The 20,006-nt window shown below is 38.9% G+C and overlaps 1 protein-coding gene across 1 annotated transcript in view; it reads right to left on the reverse strand.

Moving 5' to 3' along the window:
- Positions 1 to 5,998: 5,998 nt before the first annotated feature.
- Positions 5,999 to 20,006, reverse strand: part of ANTXR2 (ANTXR cell adhesion molecule 2) — a 151,175-nt gene continuing 137,167 nt past the window's right edge. The window contains exon 17 of the mRNA XM_081332803.1: positions 5,999 to 7,526. Within this exon, the coding sequence (XP_081188929.1) occupies positions 7,488 to 7,526 (39 nt within the window). The 3' untranslated portion in view covers positions 5,999 to 7,487. The remainder of the gene's footprint in view (positions 7,527 to 20,006) is intronic.

Raw genomic sequence — 20,006 nt, forward strand, 5'->3', positions numbered from 1 at the left:
AACTTGCAAGGTTTTGCCACAACAATGGAAATGGAAAAGATATCCTATTTTTCGGGACCTCAAAATCAACTTGAAGATTGGAAAGAAGACCTAATAAAATGGACTACAGAGCAACCAGGACAATCATTAAAGTTTGGGAGAGAAAAAACACATGTCTTATCTAACTTGTTTTTTCTATTCCCAACAACATTTACAAAAATACAGGAAAAACCCCTGAGTAAGTCAAACACACTAACTTGGAAAGCTACCTGGCAAAAGAAAGCTAGAATCAGATCTGAGAGATTTGATGCGATTTACCAGATGAAGTACTATATGATCAAACACCTGTTTGAATACAGTTAAAAGAATAGATAAGTTATGGATATAAAGGGGTCTCACAGTAAGAGAGATAAGATATATAAGCAGGATAGCAATTTCTATAATATATGAAATGTAAAAATATTGGGATGGTGCACATGAATGAAAAGGTTGGATATTTAAAGGTTATTAATTTTGAGAAAATTATGCCTGATAAGAATGGTTTGAATACAGAGGGGAAATTAGGCTTAAATAAAAATCTTGAAAACAGGACATATAGTGACCTAACAAGATGACTTTTATAAACACAATTGAAATATAAACTGATAAGAAAAGAACCTATATGCTGATGTTACTGTTATTTGTATAAACACAAGAAAAAGGTTTACATTTAACTTTATATATATTGAATTTTAAGAATAATATTTGCTTAATCTTGACAAAAGAATATTATTGGATGAAGAGAAGATCAAAGAAATATATCATTAATTAAGATATTGATTATGGAACTATAGAAATTATTATTGTTTTTAAACATACGAATCCAAACAACATGCTGTTTACTAAGCACTAAAGAATGTTATTGTAAAAAATTAATAAATTAAAAAAAGGGGAAACATGAGAGTCAACCAAGGCAGAGACACTCAGTTCTGATGCCTCATAAGCATGTTGTGTTGTTGATTTAGCTCAAATGGATATGGCAGGCTATAAGAACTTTCTCTAAAACAGTTAGGAAAATATAGAGCGCTTTAAACTTGAAAACAATGTGCCTTTTGTAATATTTAGTAAGGGCTGGATGATACCAATGTAAAATTCTAGTCTTTTACCGTACTCTTGGTCACTATTTTATTTCGTGCACTAAATCAATTTTGGAAACATTATTTTAAAGACTTTGAAATAAATGCAACTTAATCTATTGCCAATATCAGGGTTCTTTATACATGGAATCAATTTACTGCATAGAATGAAAATTACATATGGTACAACTAACATTTAAACAACATTCACCTGTTCTGCCTTCCTCTAAGCTAACCTTGGAGGTAGGGAAGGAATGAACAAGCCATTAAGGGGAAACCTTAATATAAGTAATATTGTTGTTTTTAACTATCTGTGGGCAAAACCTACTATTAGATTCACAGTCTAAGACTGGTGGAAATGTAATAATTCAAGTCCTAATGAAGAATCTAAGAGCCAACTCAAGGATTAGCAAGGATTTCAGGGGAAAAACGAAACAAAAGCTCTTCACTGAATTGAAAATTTGCTCAAGTCTATCTTTGTCCCACCTTCCACAAATCAAAATCAAGGTAGGGTTATTTTCAGGTTTTTTTCACTTTCCTCTTTGCCAGGACTAAGTAATTTTCAAGTCCTGGCTGAATGGATCTTTTCCTTTCATTCTCTGTAAATTCCTTTACATGCTTACAGAGCACCTATAGATTATTCATATAAATGTCCGTGATGTGAGGAACGTTTTGTAACCAAACTAGGGAAGTTACTGGGGAGGTATTTAAAGCATCAAGAAGGTGGCCAGGCCCACAGGATTGAAGTCTTAGCTCTTTTAATGCACCTGACATATATAAAAAGGGGCGTCTCTTTCATTATTGTGGCTGCCATTTTGATTTTTTTTTGGTCTCCTGCAGAGGCTTTTTCACCCAACTGTGAAGACTTCCCTTCTCAATTTCATGTTTATATACCAGAAGTGAATGAATGAATGGATGCTCATTTCTAGACATTAATGCAATTAAGATCTGGTGGATATTTGGGGGGGGAGTTTTGATAAGCACTGGTATTCTGTATTTGGAATATGTAGGATCAGAGGGAAAATGGGGCAGACAAGCAAGGTTTTTAGGAATTACAAATATTTTTCATACATTCCATCAATGTTATGCATGAGCATTGTAGTGTGTTCGATATATGAATGACCAGGCTGAGACCTATTGGTTCAGGAAGATTTAAACAAAAAAAAATTGTTCTTAAAAATTTCACTTTATAATACATAACTGTATTATAATGTAATTCAACACACAATTTAAAGCTTCAAGGGGAAAAGTGCTATTCAGGATTTCCTGAGATTCTCTACATGTGCGTATAGAGAAACAATAATTCCATGTTTTTACATCTTGTATCATTTCCAAAATCTAAGATGTGTTTGAGAAATTCAGGATAAAGAAATGTATACAATTATTTTCTCAGATGGCACCTTTATGTTCTTTTTCTGCGAGAATTCCCCCCCCCCAATCCAACATATTAAACCTTTATGGTTCTACAATGTTTGAAAACTAAAAATGAAATGAAAACTCATTCAGCATTGATATAAATACATAGCTTTAATTCTTTTAATATATGTTATTAATTTAATACTGTTTGGTTAATTGTAGTAAAGCTGACAGGACATGAACTTGGTAAACAGCCAAAAAAACAACAACACCCTTTTAAAACAGATCTTGAAATGTTTTTTTCTCAAAGTCAACAATGAGATTAGCAATCATTTATGACAGGATGTATTGGTTTAAATTATTTTTATCAGTTGAATTAAATAATGAGAAGTTGTACCTTGAAAAACCTTCGTTGTTCCATAGAAAGGAATATAAGGAATTAGAATAGAAAGTCTTAAAGATAGAAATACAGTATATGATCAATTTTTATATGATCTGTTTGAATACCAAAACTCATTAACCAATGCCTTCTTTGTAAATATATCTATTTTGAGATTGGTGCAATCTCTCAATATAATTTTAATAAAGGAAGAAACTAAATATCCCTTGTGACAAAATGTATTAGACTGTTTTCTAAACAAACAAAATGTATTAAGTCTTTTTCTAAATGCTTGTCTTGAAATATGTTTAACATGCAATATGAATTAATTTCAAATCCCCTATTAGATATTTCCATGTAGTGATCCAAAACTATAGGAAGTGGATACGAAACTGACATGATTTGATGTTTACCTTATTCTTGCACCATAAAAAAATCACACAGATAAACAAGGTATTTGCTTGTGAGCAATTGCAGGTATTAAGCATTCTGTACATCAAATATTTCTATCTTATCATATTTCTTCCCCAGCTGCAAAAGTCTGCGGATCTGGTTTTAAAGCTATGAGCTAAACCCTTTAAGAGCTGCAGGAGATTGTGGTGCCATCTTGTTCTGTTACCGCCATTGCTAACCCCACGATTAACACACTATACAATGAGACAATTTTACAGAATTATTTAAGCATAACACATCCCCTGAGTTAGCCTGTGGCATGCCTCCTTACCCTTTACAAAACGGTTCGGGAAGGCAGCTTCAATGGTGGAAACCATTAATTGGAGAAGACCAGCAATCCATTTCAAATATGTAACAGCCTTTAAGAACAGCAGCACAGAATCTTAAGTCTTTTATCTGAGTGAACTCACAATACACCTGGTGGCCCGAGTTCAGCCATGCTTTCGGTGAGAAAGATCATCTTAAACCAAGACTAGGTAAGAATGTAAGACCAACTATTTGGGGAACAAGGTCCTTCTTAATCCAGCATTTGCTTCCTCACAGCGGTCAGTCAACCAAAAAAGGTCCAAAAAAAAAAAAAAAAAGGATCCAGGGTGCTATCTTCCTCCCATCACTTTCCCCCTATTGTTGGTATCTAAAGGAAGACTTCTCCAACCTGCAAGTAACATAAGAGTCTTCAAGCCTTTGGTAGACTTCTCCTCCATGGATTTATCCAAGTCCCCTCTGAGAGCCATACAAGTTGATGGCGATCATCACCACTTTTTCTGGTCATGAATTCCACAAATTACGTGTTGCATGAAATGCTTCCATCTCTCTCTTCTAAATCTCCTTCCGATAAGATTTAGTGGATGATCCTAACATTTTGAGAGAGGGAGAACACTCTTCTCCATCCACTTCCTCTACACATTGCATCAACTTTTTCAAAGCTAAGCTTAGCTCCCTGAAGATTATGGCTACAACCTTCTGCACTTTCCCCCCCCCAAGCTTTATTGCACCATCCTTTTCAAACTTTATAACCAGAACTGTAAATCACATTCCAAATGCAAATATATCACAAGATTTGGATAAGTTCAGTATGACAAGTTTCATTTGCAATCCTTTTGTTAAGGATCTCTACGATGGGATTTATCTTTCTCACAGCTGCCATACTTTTGAGTTGACCTCAAGTTTCATTCCTGGTTGGTTACAGAAAGTCCCGTTTTTGGTTTTCACCACAACCTTGACCGGTTCTCTGCTTAAACTCAACCAACACCACCTAGGAACAAGTTAAAAAGCTCCAGTCTCAGTTCTGCTTCCTGAGAAGAGTGTGAATTAGTCTTCACTTTCTGTTGTTGAGTATAGTAGCAATCCATAAAAGGACAGGCTCGCTAGTTAGGTGTACTCAAAAGCTTTGGATATTGTCAAAGGCTTTCTGCAAATTGATGTATACATTGTCAACTGAGACATTTCCATTCTGTACTTGTTGATACCGCAAAGTAACTCTAAAAGCTGACCGATGCAAGATCTACCTTTCATAGACCATGTGACTTTCCTTCACCAATGTTTGTTCTTCTATGAGCTTATTCTCTCATATCAACTTACCTACACATTTAACTTACGATACTAGCTTCACAGGTCTTCCTCTGGGTTCCCTTTCAAAAAATAACGCCAGGTTGGTTACCTCCTAAACCCTTTGGCACTGCAACTAATTTTTAGATTTGTTTCCTCAAACCTTGGCAACTTTTAAGATTTATGGACTTCAACTCCCAGAATTCCCCAGCCAGACATTTCCCCACCCAGAGGAATTCTGGGAGTTGAAGTCCACAGGTTTTAAAGTTGCCAAAGTTGGGACACCCTTGCCATAGTAGACCAACCAAGCTATTTTCTAGGATGTTGAGAAACATGTTTTTTCCCCTCTGGCTTGAATCCACCTCAACTGTACAGAACCTCAAGTCCCTCATGATTGTAACAGCTTCTTTTCCCAGTTTCTTTCAATACCCTCAACATTTTGACCACCTGGGCAACAGCATATCCCTAAACATCCGTCTATCTATCTATCTATCTATCTATCTATCTATCTATCTATCTATCTATCTATCTATCTATCATATTTGTGGCCAGACAGTGCCTCCCATAGTGATTGCGTGGAAGACCCTGGTCTTCCAACATTTTCTACCACATTACATTTTCTACCTTCTTTGATCTAAAGAACAAGACTTCCTCCGGCATGTCCTTCCTCATCAGCAAGGGGATGCCTGTTGGGGGGAAAAGCCTTGCTCAGGAAAAGCTGCAAATCTGGTCATCGGCCAAGGGAATAATTTTATGCCCCTTGAGGTTTCAGTGCCAAGCAACAAAGGCGGGATAATTAGACCAACACGCACGCCTTCGCCTTCTCCATCTTGTGCACAAGCATGCCCGCCCAACATGAAATATTCCCCCTTTCCCCTCAAACGTGATGGTTGTTGAACTTATTTTTAGTGTCATTTGATAAGCTTCCCTGCTTGCAGAGAGACATCCCACTGACCCAGCCACTGGTCATTGTCTATACCGGTTCCCATCAAAGTAGGCGCATTTTGTCAGGTTTCGCCTCGAATATCCATTTTGCATCTGAAGTACAGTATCGAAAGTGACTGGATCATTTGAGCCTTTTTCTTCAGCTGCTGCCTTCCTCCCCCACCCCACCCCACCCCACCGAGCTTCCTTTTACGCTAACACTGTTTGGCATGGCCGATGTGACACGACACACTTTCTCTCTCTCTTTTTTGGTATGTTTACATATATAAAATTGTAATACCTACTTGGCCAATGTCTCCTGGTTGCTGGCACGCTACACATTTGCTGTGGAAATGGAGAGGGGGGGAGGGAAAAATAAAAGTATCTTGCCTTCTCCCCTTCCCCCCCCCACCCTCTCTCTTGGTCCCACAGTTGAATCTCCACCAAAGCATGGTAGACCCTCAAAATTGAGTAATGCGCATTACAGGGATAGGTCATTCAATGTCAAAAGGCATAAAAAAAGATGAGCCAAACCTTCACAGGCTGCTGCTTGCTGTTGCCTTTAATTATATTAATTAAACTTTGAAATTCTCAGGCAAAGAGAGAGTTGCTGGTTTGTGACGCTGAAGAGCCCTTGGAGGGTTCGATGATGGTTAAGGCGAAGGGAAGAGAAAAGAGAAGAAAGAGACGGAGGGAGAAAGAGAAAAAGACCCTGAGAAGCCAGCTTTGTGGTGGCTGGTTATTTTTTTCCTTCTTCATCCTATTACAATAATCCATAAGCCCAGAATTACTACGTATGTTTACAAAGGACAATGTTTTTATGCGCTACTGAGCACCAAGTGCAGAAAAGGGGAAGATACACAATTAGGCGCACTGCACAAGCCTCGACGCCTCAGCTCCCTCAATCTCCACTCGAGATCTTTGGTTCCAGGCGGTCTTCCTGGAGAATAACGCTCTATTAATTTTTCTTCTTGTCCCGGCTGCATCATGTACAAGAAAGGTGTCTTCGGAAACTAGAGGGCAAAAGTTTTTGCTCGCCACCAATACCTTGAGGCACCACAACTACATTGGGTTGTACATGTGTACGGCACAGCGTCAAAGTGACAAGATTTTTAGTCAGAGGTTTCCCCGTAAGGCACAATTTAACCGGGCGGCCGAGCAGGGGGAACGAGGACTGAGACTCAAAGATTTCCATGAAATGACACCGCTGTAGGGCAATGGGCTCCTTCCATGTTTTTTGTTTTTTTTCAGCCTGGTGGGAATGTTGCTCTCCTCCTTGTGGTAAATACATTCATATTTAAATAATAAGTTCTGTCTTCGTGCCCATAAAACAAGACTACTGCAGGGAAGAGGCCCACCAAGGCTTGAGTGTTAAAATCACAAAAGGCCAACCTGATCAGGCACTTGTTCATGGTTTCCTATGCTGGATTTGCTGTGGAAAACTAGACACACGACGCCAAAATTCTTCACGTGGCCACTTGCCGAGTGGCTAATACTGTAAGGAATACTGTATGAGGCAGTAAGCTGAAAGATAATGGCAAATGGAAAAGCTTTACGTGGCAACGGATGACTTTTGCAGAGCCAAATGGAATAAACATCCTAGCTAGGGGCTAGCTAGGGGTTTATTCTGAGGATTTCTTCATAAGTGCTTCACTCAGTGTCTTCATTTGGTTATAATAAAAAAACATAATGGCTTTTCTTCTTTTCTTTTCTTTTCTTCTTTTCTCCTTGTTTTACTGAGATTGCACTCTGGTAAAGTTTATGCACCGGCCCTAGAAGACAAAATAATAATAATTAATTAATTTGCAACACAGGAAAAAAGATATTTCTAAAACGTTAGCAAGGTTAAGTAATGGCTCTATCCCAAAGGGTGATTTGTACAGGAGGAAACAGAATATGCTGTTATTGGCAACAAAAAATATCAGTGGTCATCTTTTGGAGCACAGGAAATTTTAATAAATATGCATCGTGCCACAGGAAGGAGAAGAATCGATAAACAGACTGGGACTATTTAAAAACGAATATTTTTTCCTCACAACTTTCATCTAGCCTTGCTTACCATAGTTTGGTTATGACCTGGATTACTGCAATGTGCTCTGCTCTACCTGGGGCTGCCCTTGAAGACCATGTGGAAACTGCAACTGGTTCAGAATGCAGCCATGCACATAGCGATGGGGCCCCTCTACATCTGCCCATGTAAAACCGCTGCACTGGCTTCCCATTTCTTTCTGGGTGCAATTCAAGATGGCGGTTATCCCCTTTAAAGCCCTGTGTGGCACAGGGTTATAGCAAGGAGACCTACATGTCCTATCAGATTAGATGCTCCTATTCCCTTCCCCTGAATATTGCCATCTGATGGGAGCTAGGAAGTGTGCCTTTTTCACAGCTGCCCCTGCCCTGTGGACATTCTGGCCCCTGACGTTTACCAGATCTTCACCCTCTTAGTTCTTCCATACAGCTTTGAAGATGTGGCTCCCCACCCTCCCACCCCCACCCCCAGGTATTGGGGAAAGACCAGGATTTAGAATTCTTGACTTGGTGAAAGGTTTTACCTTTTGTTTTTTAATGTTTTAATCAGTTTGGTTTTACAGTTTTAATGTGATTTTATAGGTCTTTTTGAGTCTTTGATTGGGAGCCATTTTGGATAGATAGATAGAGACATACAGACATAGATACAGACATAGATAGATACAGATAGATAGATAGATAGATAGATAGATAGATAGATAGATAGATAGATAGATAGATAGATAGATAGATAGATGGATAGATAGATATAGAGATAGATAGATAGATAGATAGATAGATAGATAGATAGATAGATAGATAGATAGATAGATAGATAGATAGATAGATAGATAGATAGATGATACAGACATAGACATAGATAGATACAGACATAGATAGATACAAACAGATACAGATAGATAGATAGATAGATAGATAGAGATAGATAGATAGATAGATAGATGATAGATATACAGACATAGATAGATACAGACATAGATAGATAGATAGACAGACAGACAGACAGATATAGACAAAGACAGACAGACAAACAGACACCATCAAATCAGCCAAAGTGAACGGCTACAAGGTGTGTGTGTGTGGAAATAAAAAGACTTTTTTCATATTGACCCTGTACCAGCACACCTGCAAAGCTTTTGCCTCAGTGTGAGCCCATCAATGGAGGTGGGGATTTTTTTTAAAAAAAATCAAGATGGTGGCTACAATCATGTGATCAAAGCCCCTCCCATTTTATTGTACACCCCTTTTGGACTGATGCTTCTTTGTGGCCTTACCAGTGACAAACGAGAACCTTTTTATTTTCCCACTCATTTTAGGAAACTGTTTTAAAATTATCCAATATTGTTTTACAGATGGCATGCAATTTTACCTGCAATAACATCAAATGTTACTGCTATTGTTGCTGCTGATAATGGAGATGTAACTTTTATCAACCTTATGCTCTTGTTTTATTGTGTTATACATCCATTTTGTATCATATGCTCTTAACAGATTGCCCGGTGAATATGGTTTACTGAGCAATCTAAAAAACATAATAAATAAAAAAGATACAGACACCAATGCGTGCATGAAACAAGATTTTAGCCTAGGAAAAAGTTATCTACCTTCCTCTAATCATCCTTCAGAAAAGCTGGACTACATTTCCCATCCACCCTAGCAACTCAGACATGGAAGGCCGATTTCAAAATCAAGATCTATCAAGGAACAACACATGCTGATAGTTTTTTTCTGCAATTCAGTAGCCTAACTCTGCCTCTTGACAAAAACTATCATGATGTGAACGCTAAAGAACTGTATATGTTAGGGGTGTTCAAACTTAGCCCTTTTATGACTTGTGGACTTCAACTCCCAGAATTCCTCAACCAGGCATGCTGGCTGAGGAATTCTGGGGGTTGAAGTCCATAAGTCATAAAAGGGCCAAGTTTGAAGACCCCTGGTGTTGAAAGTCACCAGCAATGCCCACAAAGAAGGGGCAGGGATCAGAAAGATAAGACGGTAACTGGTGGACATGTGATAAAGGAAAGAAATATTGGAATAGGATACATTAATGCAGATAATTCTTAAAGTGACTATAAAGATTAAACCAGAAGCTTTCCTTCTGGGTCTAATGGGGAAAAAAACTTGGGGGGGGGGAATTGGAACTCTGATTTTATATATGGTGACGGCAGCAAGACTGCTCTGTGCAAAAAAAATGGAAGGATGTTTTGATTTCCACTATGGATAAATGGCTACAAAGACTAATGGAATTAGCAGAGATGGCTAAATTGACTGTTTTGATAAAAGAAAAGAATATAAATATTTTTGTTTCTACTCGGAAACCCCTTCTGGACTTTGTCCTTGAGGTGGGGAAAAAATGGTACTATGATTTTGGGTTTTATTCATTAGATTGGTTTGGTGATATAGAAATGGCTAGTTCATACTACTATAGAATGTGAAAAGTTGAGATTTGATCAATGCCTTATGGGAGTTGGAAATCAATGCCTTTTTTTTTCTCCCTGCACCCTTTTCCACACTTCTCTTTTCCCCCTTTTCCTATCGTTGTTCCTTACTATTTGCTTTTGCATTTCCATATTTTATGTTATAAAGGAATGAAATTATATAAAAAACTGTAAACCTGTAATCAATGTCCCCACATATACAAATACTTAGGCAATGCTGCCAAAACCACCCTCCTGACTTTTCTAACCCCTTCTCTTTCAGATCCAACACTGTGATATAAGAACCTATGTAATTATTAACCTGTTTGGCTGCAATGTAATTACATAACCTATAAAGTCCAAGAGACACCAAACACCTGTGACAGAGGTTGTTAAACTGTGAGATCCTAAGATCCCTTAAACTGATAAATGGGCTTGTTCGATCCACCATGAAAATTAATTATTTCACTGGGGTTAGGACTGGACACAGCATAGATATGCACTTTTAATGGTTGAATTTTAACTTATCTACCACAGAATTTCTCAAACCTTGCAGTGGCACCACAACTGCCTGCTATGAGCTTTATTTATTTTTATTTTATTTTTATTTTAATCCCATTTATATCCCGCCCTTCTCCGAAGACTCAGGGCGGCTTACAAGCTTAGCAGTAGCCTTCATTCTATGTATATGCCTGCTTATTAGGGCTTTCACACACACCCCAAGCGGCATTATTAAAAAGTCAGCTTAATTGCCCCCAACAATCTGGGTCCTCATTTTACCTACCTCGGAAGGATGGAAGGCTGAGTCAACCTTGCAGAGACAAAGTGAGGGACGTAGCCCAGAGTGAGTTTTGACCACAGTCCCATAGGCCTGTGCAGACCCGATCAGATTTAAAAAAAAACAACAACAACCCTGCAACATTGCTACATCCCACAACCCACAATTAGAGAACTATTGCTTTATCAATTTTGTCAAATCCGGGGGCATCTCTGGCAAATCGTATCAATGCCACAATTGCTGTGTGTGTATATCACACATCTGATGCAAAACTGTAATCACAGGATTTGCATTGGTGCATCATTGCCTATCCATTAGGAGGGCTTCTCCACTGTTTGTTTCTTTATACCAAGGGTCTTCAAACTTGGCCCTTTTATGACTTGAGGACTTCAACTCCCAGAATTCCTCAGCCAGCATGCCTGGCTGAGGAATTCTGGGAGTTGAAGTCCACAAGTCGTAAAAGGGCCAGGTTTGAAGACCCCTGCTTTATACTTTGCATTTTTTTAACTGTCCATCTGTTGGCTGAGGACATGGCTGGTGACATACCATTTTTACAGCCAAACAGTTGCAATTATATATTGTGTTCGCAGTGATTTCCTTGTCACAAGGAAATAGCAGAAATGTCACAGTGAAATAACTCATGATATAGCCTTCTTTTCACAGGTGTATTCTCCGGAATGCATCAACAATTTAAGAATGAGACACTGTCCAATTTCCGATATTTTGATTTAATAAATTGGACTTGGCTACTGTCAATAAGCGAATGTAGGTGTTATTAACTGCCCAGAGTCACTTCAAAAGTGAGATAGGCGGCATATAAATTTAATAAAAAAATAAATAAAGTAATAAACTGAAATCAATATCTATCTATGTGATCCAGTAAAAATTATCGGACAATTTCTCTTTTTTTTCTCGCCCTACTGTATCTGATGAATGAGCAAAAATACTATCCTTAAGGTACCATCCATAGCTTCAGAAGGTTTACTATATTTGAATATATGGCTCTTTTTCTTTTTTTAAAAAATGCAACATTTCCCATTATCTATCAGACAGCGATTCTAGTGTGCATTTTATCACAGGAAGCCTAATGGGTAACATTCTTTAAATGCATCTTCCATTAATATAATCATGATTTGCACCATCACCCAGCAGAAGGCCTTGATTAAAATCAAGGGGATGAGCAGATTGTTCAGCAGTGAGAGCCAGATTAAACATGCATCATGGGCTGAGGAAACTTAGCTGATTTACATATATTAGTTGCATGCAATTAAGATAATTTGCACATGCATTGTGGGAGCAATTGCTGCAGTTTGTCTATGAGTGTTTTTTGTAAATGGGAAGTAGGGCCCTGAACTTTGAAAAACTAAGGTTGCTTTTAAGCTAATTGACATACAGAGAAGGGAAGGGAAGGGAAGGGAAGGGAAGGGAAGGGAAGGGAAGGGAAGGGAAGGGAAAGGGAAAGGGAAAGCGGAAAGGGGAAAGGAAAAGGAAAAGAGGAGAGGAAAAGGGAAAGGGGAAGAGGAAAGGAAAGGAAAGTTGGAGGAGGAGGAGGAGGAGGAGTGCATATTACAATAGTGGGGAGAATGTACTATTTATTTTCAAGCATTCATCAGATGTCACTGATGGCCACATTTCCAAGCAAATGTAGATGGTCACCAAATGCTCCACAGGGAGTCTTCAACCTACGACCACATCTGAGCCCCAAATTTCTGTTTTGCTAAGCAAGACGTTTGTTAAGTGAGTTTTGCCCCATTTTACGACCGTTCTTGCCACCCTTGCTAAGTGCAACACAGCAGTTGTTAAGTTCGTTAGATATTTGTTAAGTGGATCTTGGTCTACCCGTTGACTTTGCTTGTCAGAAGGATGCAGAAATTGACCACGTGATCCCGGGACACCGCGACCGTCATAAACATGAGTCAGTTGCCAATTGTCTGGATTTTGAGCACGTGACCCTGGGGATGCTGCAAACAGTCATAAGTGAGAAAAATGGTCACTCGTCCCCCCCCTTTTTTCCCCTCCCTTCAATGATGTTGTAACTTTGAATGGTCGCCAAATAAGCTGTTGTAAGCCAAGGGCTGCCCGTATTTTTGACGTCATCCTTGCTTTCAATATTGACAGGCTTCTTTGAAGAGCAGCTTTAAATCAAAACAAACCCGGATCAGGCAATTTCTTCCTAAACTTTTGGTCCTGCTCAACGGAAAGCAGAATGTTGGAAAATGCATTGGAAGCGCTAATTAATTCTGAAGGTCGGCGCTGTTATATCACCACGGATGTAACAGCAAGGAATCCATGCCAGCACGCTAAAGAACCATTTGCAACTGTAGGTAATAAAAAATGACAAGGGGTGTTCACTTTGTAATGCATGGATGCAGAGGACGCATTAAAATTTATTCTATAAAGCCACCACAACTTTTAGCACAAAAGGTGATCTTCCGTCACCAATCCCCACTGCTCTAGATGCCGGAGCTGGGGACTTAGGAGACATAAGGAATGGCTCAAAAAATTCAGGGCACGGTGTCTTATTTAATTCTTGATGTCATGCTGCTGGGGTGGGCCCCGTTTTTACTGGACAAGCAACAAGCATTTGTAGAAGCGCCAACTTGTGTTTCACAACAAAGTGTCTGGACCTCGCCGAGACCCTAGAACAGGGGTCTTCAAACGTGGCCCTTTTGTGACTTGTGGACTTATGAAGTCCACAAGTCATAAAAGGGCCACGTTTGAAGACCCTTGCCCTAGAACAACTCTTCTCTGTTTTGGCCTCCAGTCCCCTAACCAACAAAGATGATTAGGGGACTGGAAGTTAAAACACATGAAGCACAGTTGCTGGAATTGGGTATGTCTAGTTTAATGAAAAGAAGGATTAGGGGTGACATGATAGCAGCGTTCCAGTATTTCAGGGGCAGCCCCAAAGAAGAGGGAGTCAAGCTATTCTCCAAAGCATCTGAAGGCAGGACAAGAAGCAACGGGTGGAAACTGACCAAAGAGAGAAGCAACCTAGAACTAAGGAGAAATTTCCTGATGGTTAGAACAATCAATCAGTGGAGTGACTTGCCACCAGAAGTTGTAGGTGTTTCTTCAGTGGAGGCTTTTAAGAAAAGATTGGACAACCATTTGTCTGAAATGGGATAGGGTCTTTTGCTTCAGCAGGGGGTTGGACTAGAAGATCTCCAAGGTCCCTTCCAACTCTGTTATTCTATTAAAGTGGGGGTTAGATGCAGTCTATAATTGGTTTGTCCGACATATGATCATGATGACCATATCCATCAAGACAAGACCTTGACACTTCAAATGCACCCACCGGAATCAAAAGCTTTGCGTAATTCCCTTGTATGACCTCTTTTTGAGACACCTTCCCAATCAGGTGGTTTTAATTCTATATTTACCAGAATCCATATTCAACCTGGCTTGTAAGATAGCTATTGAGAAGATAAAAACAGATCAGGGGAATATTCCAAGAGAATACATGATATGAAGCAGGAAACATTCAAGCACTAAATATATTGTGGACTTTAAAGACTCAAATCACATAATGTATTTTTTAACCTCAATCCAAGATAATTCCATTAAATCAGTTAAAACCAACTGGACTTCCTTGGTTGTTTCCTTGAAGACATTTCGCTTCTCATCAAAGAAGCTTCTTCAATTCTGAAGAGGAACTGAAGAAGCCTCTTGGATGAGAAGTGAAATGTCTTCAAGGGGAAAAAAAACAAAGTCCATTTGCCTTTGAAAAAGTACTTTTGGGATACTAAATAGCATCTTTATCTCCTTGGTTTTTTACCATTTCTATATTTGCCTTAGGGTATTTATGTTAAAATGTTTTATTTATGTTTTACGAATGTATGGTAATCCATAAATAGTTTGGATAAATGACTAGAACTGTCCAAGTCAGTTTTCCTTCTCTGTCACTTAATCTCAACAAGAAGTCTGGGAAGATTAGGTTTTCATTTTATTTTTTTTATTTTTTTTATTTTAATCCCATTTATATCCCGCCCTTCTCTGAAGACTCAGGGCGGCTTACAATCTAAGCACCAATCAAATGTGCTTAGCAATAGCCTTCATTCTATGTATATGCCTGCTTATTAGGGCTTTCACACACACCCCAAGCGGCATTATTACAAAGTCAGCTTAATTGCCCCCAACAATATGGGTCCTCATTTTACCTACCTCGGAAGGATGGAAGGCTGAGTCAACCTTGAGCCTGGTGGGATGCGAACCTGCAATAATTGCAGGCAGCTGGTGTTACTTAAGGAGGCATTAGCCCACTGCTCCACCAAGGCTCTTATTTGTGCCATATTAACACAATCATATTATGATATTATATATTGCAATATACCATATGTAGATATTACAACATCCTATTGCAACTCTATGATGTCATATTATGTTGATTTTATCATGATTTTACCTTAATTTAATATTTTATTTTATATATTGTATTGTCCACATAATTATTATCTGTCTGTCTGTCTGTCTATCTATCTTTGCTGATGCTTTATTTAAATTTATGTTTGTGTCTGTATCTGTAAAGTGTTTTATTAAGTGTTGCATATCAGTGATTGCATGACCTCCGAAGATGCCATATGCTAAATAAATAAATAAATAAACACAATCAGACAATGTGGTAGTTTAATGTTATATGCATGTCCTTTGTACTCAATTAAACAATCAATACATCCAAATTGAATTTAGATGTATCATGCCTTGTAAATCATTGGGTCATAAACCTTAACAATACCAACATGTAGTTAGTATAAAATGGAACTAAATTAGTGTCTTAGGGCTATAGTAATTAAAACGAGAGTTATGCAAGCATCCCATGATACTCCTGAAAGATCAAGGCAGCTTGGATGGACCACTTTCAGATGCAAATCCTGTTTTGTGGCTTAAGAAAGTGGGTTTAAGGAACAATATGTCCTCATGGTGAGAAATCTAAAAAAAAGTTGCATACTTTATACCTTTCTTTTGCTGCAAAGATAGTCCTTGACTTACAACCATTCATTTAGTAACCATTCAAAGTTACGGCACTGAAAAAAGTGCCTTATGACCATTTTTCACACTTAACGACCGTTGCAGCATCCCCCAAATAAGTCATTTTTATTTTTATACGTACGTACCTACGTAAGATTTTTTTTTTAAAAAAAGGAAGATTAAAAACTAATACAAATGGGTGATTACCCGTTTTGATAAAATGCAGATATTTACTGTTTGTTTAGCCAATTTATATGGCCACCCATCTCACAAGAAGTGACTCTGGATGGTGTCCATATTACAAACTTCTAACAGCTTGCAAAAACCACTCTCCCTTTTCCCTGATGCTGTTTAGTCCATTACATTTATTTTTATCTTCCCAAAAAACTTTGGAGATGAAGTACACGAGGAGGAGGATGACAGATTAATTCAAAGTCCATCTAATCCAAAACTCTGTTGTCAAGCAGATGTTTAATGAATTTTGAAGAAACAGATGGGAATTCAAAACCACTGTTATGCTTGTATTCTCCAGCATTTGACACAGAGAAACATACCACCTCCTAAATAATAAACAATATACCCTGGGGGGAAAAAGGAGGATGACTCATCTGACATGATGTAAGGCAGCAGTTTAGAAGAAGCAGTTCCACGCTCTTTTACGACTCGTGGACTTCAACTCCCAGAATTCCTGAGCCAGCATGGTTCATGTTATGTATTAGGCTTTTTAGGAACACCTAACGCAATTGTATAAGAGTCACCACCAGGAGGTGTTGAACTGTAACTGTTTTGGCGGGAAGCAGTTTCAGCGGGAAACAGAGGTTCAATCCGATTGGTTGGCTGTGTACCTGGCCAGGTGCAGGTAGCCCCTATCCCCCAGTACAGTTAGGTAAAGGTAAAGGTTCCCCTGCACATGCATACTAGTCATTTCCGACTCTAGGGGCCGGTGCTCATCTCCGTTTCAAAGCTGAAGAGCCAGCGCTTGTCCGAGGATGTCTCAGTGGTCATGTGGCCGGCATGACTAGACGCCAAAGGCGCACGGAATGCTGTTACCTTCCCACCGTAGTGGTCCCTATTTTTCTACTTGCATTTTTACGTGCTTTCGAACTGCTAGGTTGGCAGAAGCTGGGACGAGTAACAGGCGCTCACTCTGCTACACGGCACTTGGGATTCGACCCACCAAACTGCCGACCTTCCGATCGACAAGCTCAGCGTCCTAACCCACTGAGCCACCGCGTCCCTTATCCAGTACAGTTACTTCCACCTAATAAAGAGCTGTTATGCTGTACTCATCGGCCTGGCGTCCTTCCTACTCTTCAGAACCCACTACACAACAGCTCAGCTTGGAAACTCCCTTTCCCCTCAGCATAGCTGGCTCAGGAATTCTGGGAGTTGAAGTCCACGAGTCATAAAAGAGCCAAGATTACCTACCCCTGCTGTATACTGTCACACTTCATCTTCAGATACATTCCACACCTCCAACTATGAGACACTCTTCCATTATTGCCTCAACAGTCAAACTATTATTATTGACAAGGTTTTGGTCCACAAGATACTTTCTGGAAATGCTGTTCAGGAAGCATTTCTCTCCAATCTAACACAGTTGATTTTTTTTTTAACTAGACATATGGACACATCCACCCTGTTAGCATGGGGCACAAAACCCAAATGACACAGCTACTAGCAATTTAACCTTGTGAATGTCAGGTCCACATGACCAAAAGAAAACCTCCAAAACCTCAACCAGGTTCTCCCATCACAGAAAGGCAATGAAAAACGAACAAAGGTTGGCGCTTTTTACAAATGAGAGCCTGTATGTGTCAATGCTGCTAACATCGGACATTCTTGCTTTTACAACATATGGAGATGCGGCCATTCTCCTTTAAATGTTTTACTCTTAGAATTAGAGTTAGAATTAGATGATACTGGGGGGGGCGGGGGGAAGGAATGTACATGGGAGTTAGTTAAACATACTGTAACAATATTGTAACAGTGTGAGAACCAAGGTTTTTTTTTTTAAATAAGAGATGATAAGAAATGGCGGGTTGGAGAGCTGGAGGGAAAGCCTGCATTTCAAACTAATTGGAGAATGTGATTTATGACTATTAATTAGAGGAGGGAATTGTGCTTGATACTATGTGCTCGAGGGAGGGGAATTCAGATTTTGGCTCTGCCTATGTATGTGCCGATGCTATGCTACTCGAATAAAGATTCTTTAAGGTAAACAATGCCTCGAAGTTCTTTGAACAGTTTCATCTGTCGGAACCATGACAGTATGCGTGCTGCATTGAGAATGCTTCATGGAGAATATGATAAAGAAACCATGTGCGTCTACAGTATATTAAATGGAGTATGGTCATAAGGCTTCATTTGACCCCCAAGGTATACATAATCACTGGAAATGCTAATGGATTTTCATTCTTTACAGGGTGGTACAGACTGATTCCTTAACCCTGTACATTTCTTACGTTCGTTTAAAGCAGCTTGCCAGCAATTCATATATTAAATCTGCATTCAGCAGCCGTAGCGCTAATAGAGTTCCTTTAATAGCAACAAGAATTCCACTATAATAAAGTACTAATATTCATGATGATGATGTTAATAGCAATATTACTAGCAGGACCCATAGTGATCATAATTGTAAAACTAATCTTAATCAAAGTGTAGTGATGCCACGGAATTCATACTGTTATGCTCCAGACTATGTATTCCAGGGGCATACAAGGGAAGCATCTGAATTGAAGGAACACAGAAACGAGATAAATATGGCAATTTACCGGAGGAAAAAATATGCAACACATAAATTTGAAGTGTGAACAAGAATGTGAGAGAAGCATTTCCTTTCATTAAGTCCTACCAATGAGAAGTAAAATCACCGTCAGCTTGATAAAATGATATCCCTTTCTTACAATGTAATAACTGTTATAACTGTTTATTATGTTTCTTTTGAAAACATTGCCTTCTAATCTCCGACCTCTACATTTATTTTCCTGGAGTGTCTTTTATTGTTTCAATTTGTTTATAAAGACGTAAATATTATTATTTTGCTCCAAAGTAATGAAGTAGAAAATACATTAAAAAGAGAAGAAGGGGTACCCATAGATTTGCAAAGTAAAAAAAGATTCATGTGGGCTTAAGATTTTAAGAAGAATGAAAGAAGCATCTTTACTAAAAAAAGGGGGGGACCCAATAGCAGGAACATGGGGGTTTCCCCACTGTTCTTTCACCAACTGAAACAAACATCTGGGCTACAATACATTCTTTCTTCATCTTTTGAAAGAATAAAAAAAATCGTTTTGTTGCAAGCTACTTCTCCGATCCGCCCAAAATTAAATCTTCCTGTACATTCGTTTCTTTCTTCTCTTCTTTGCAGTACAAGAAATAACATTCAGTATTGCTCAGATTTTCCCAAACTGGCGCTATCAGATGCATCTACTACCGTGTTTCCCCGAAAATAAGACCTAATCGTAAAATAAGACCTAACTTGATTTTTCAGGATGCTCGTAATATAAGCCCTACCCCCAAAATAAGCCCCAGTTAAGATCATCAGCCAGATGGACGCATTTAGTACCGTATTTCCTTGAAAATAAGACCTAACCGGAAAATAAGCCCTAATGTGTCTTTTGGAGAAAAAAATAATATAAGACCCGGTCTTATTTCAGGGAAAACACGGTATGATTGCTGGCTGAGAGCTACTGGAGTTGCTAAGACAGATGTCAACTAGGGACAGACTGACTTGATTCCCTAAGGACTAGTCTGTCCCGTTTCTGTTGTTAAGAATGGGTGATTGACAGGATTTCTTTGAAGCATTTTTAGTTTATCTACTTGTCCCAATAGATATTAGGCTGGTCAGTATGGGAACAAGATGTAGAACAGGATAATAAAGCTATTGTTATTGTTCTTAATGAGTAAGATGGAAGTTAGGCATGAGGAAGGAAGGAAGGAAGGAAGGAAGGAAGGAAGGAAGGAAGGAAGGAAGGAAGGAAGGAAGGAAGGAAGGAAGGAAGGAAGGAAGGAAGATAGTTGGGGGCATTATGCTGACTCTGTGAAGAGAGGCCTGTAAA

This window comes from Vipera berus (assembly GCF_964194415.1).
Source record: "Vipera berus genome assembly, chromosome: 7".
NCBI lineage: Eukaryota > Metazoa > Chordata > Lepidosauria > Squamata > Viperidae > Vipera > Vipera berus.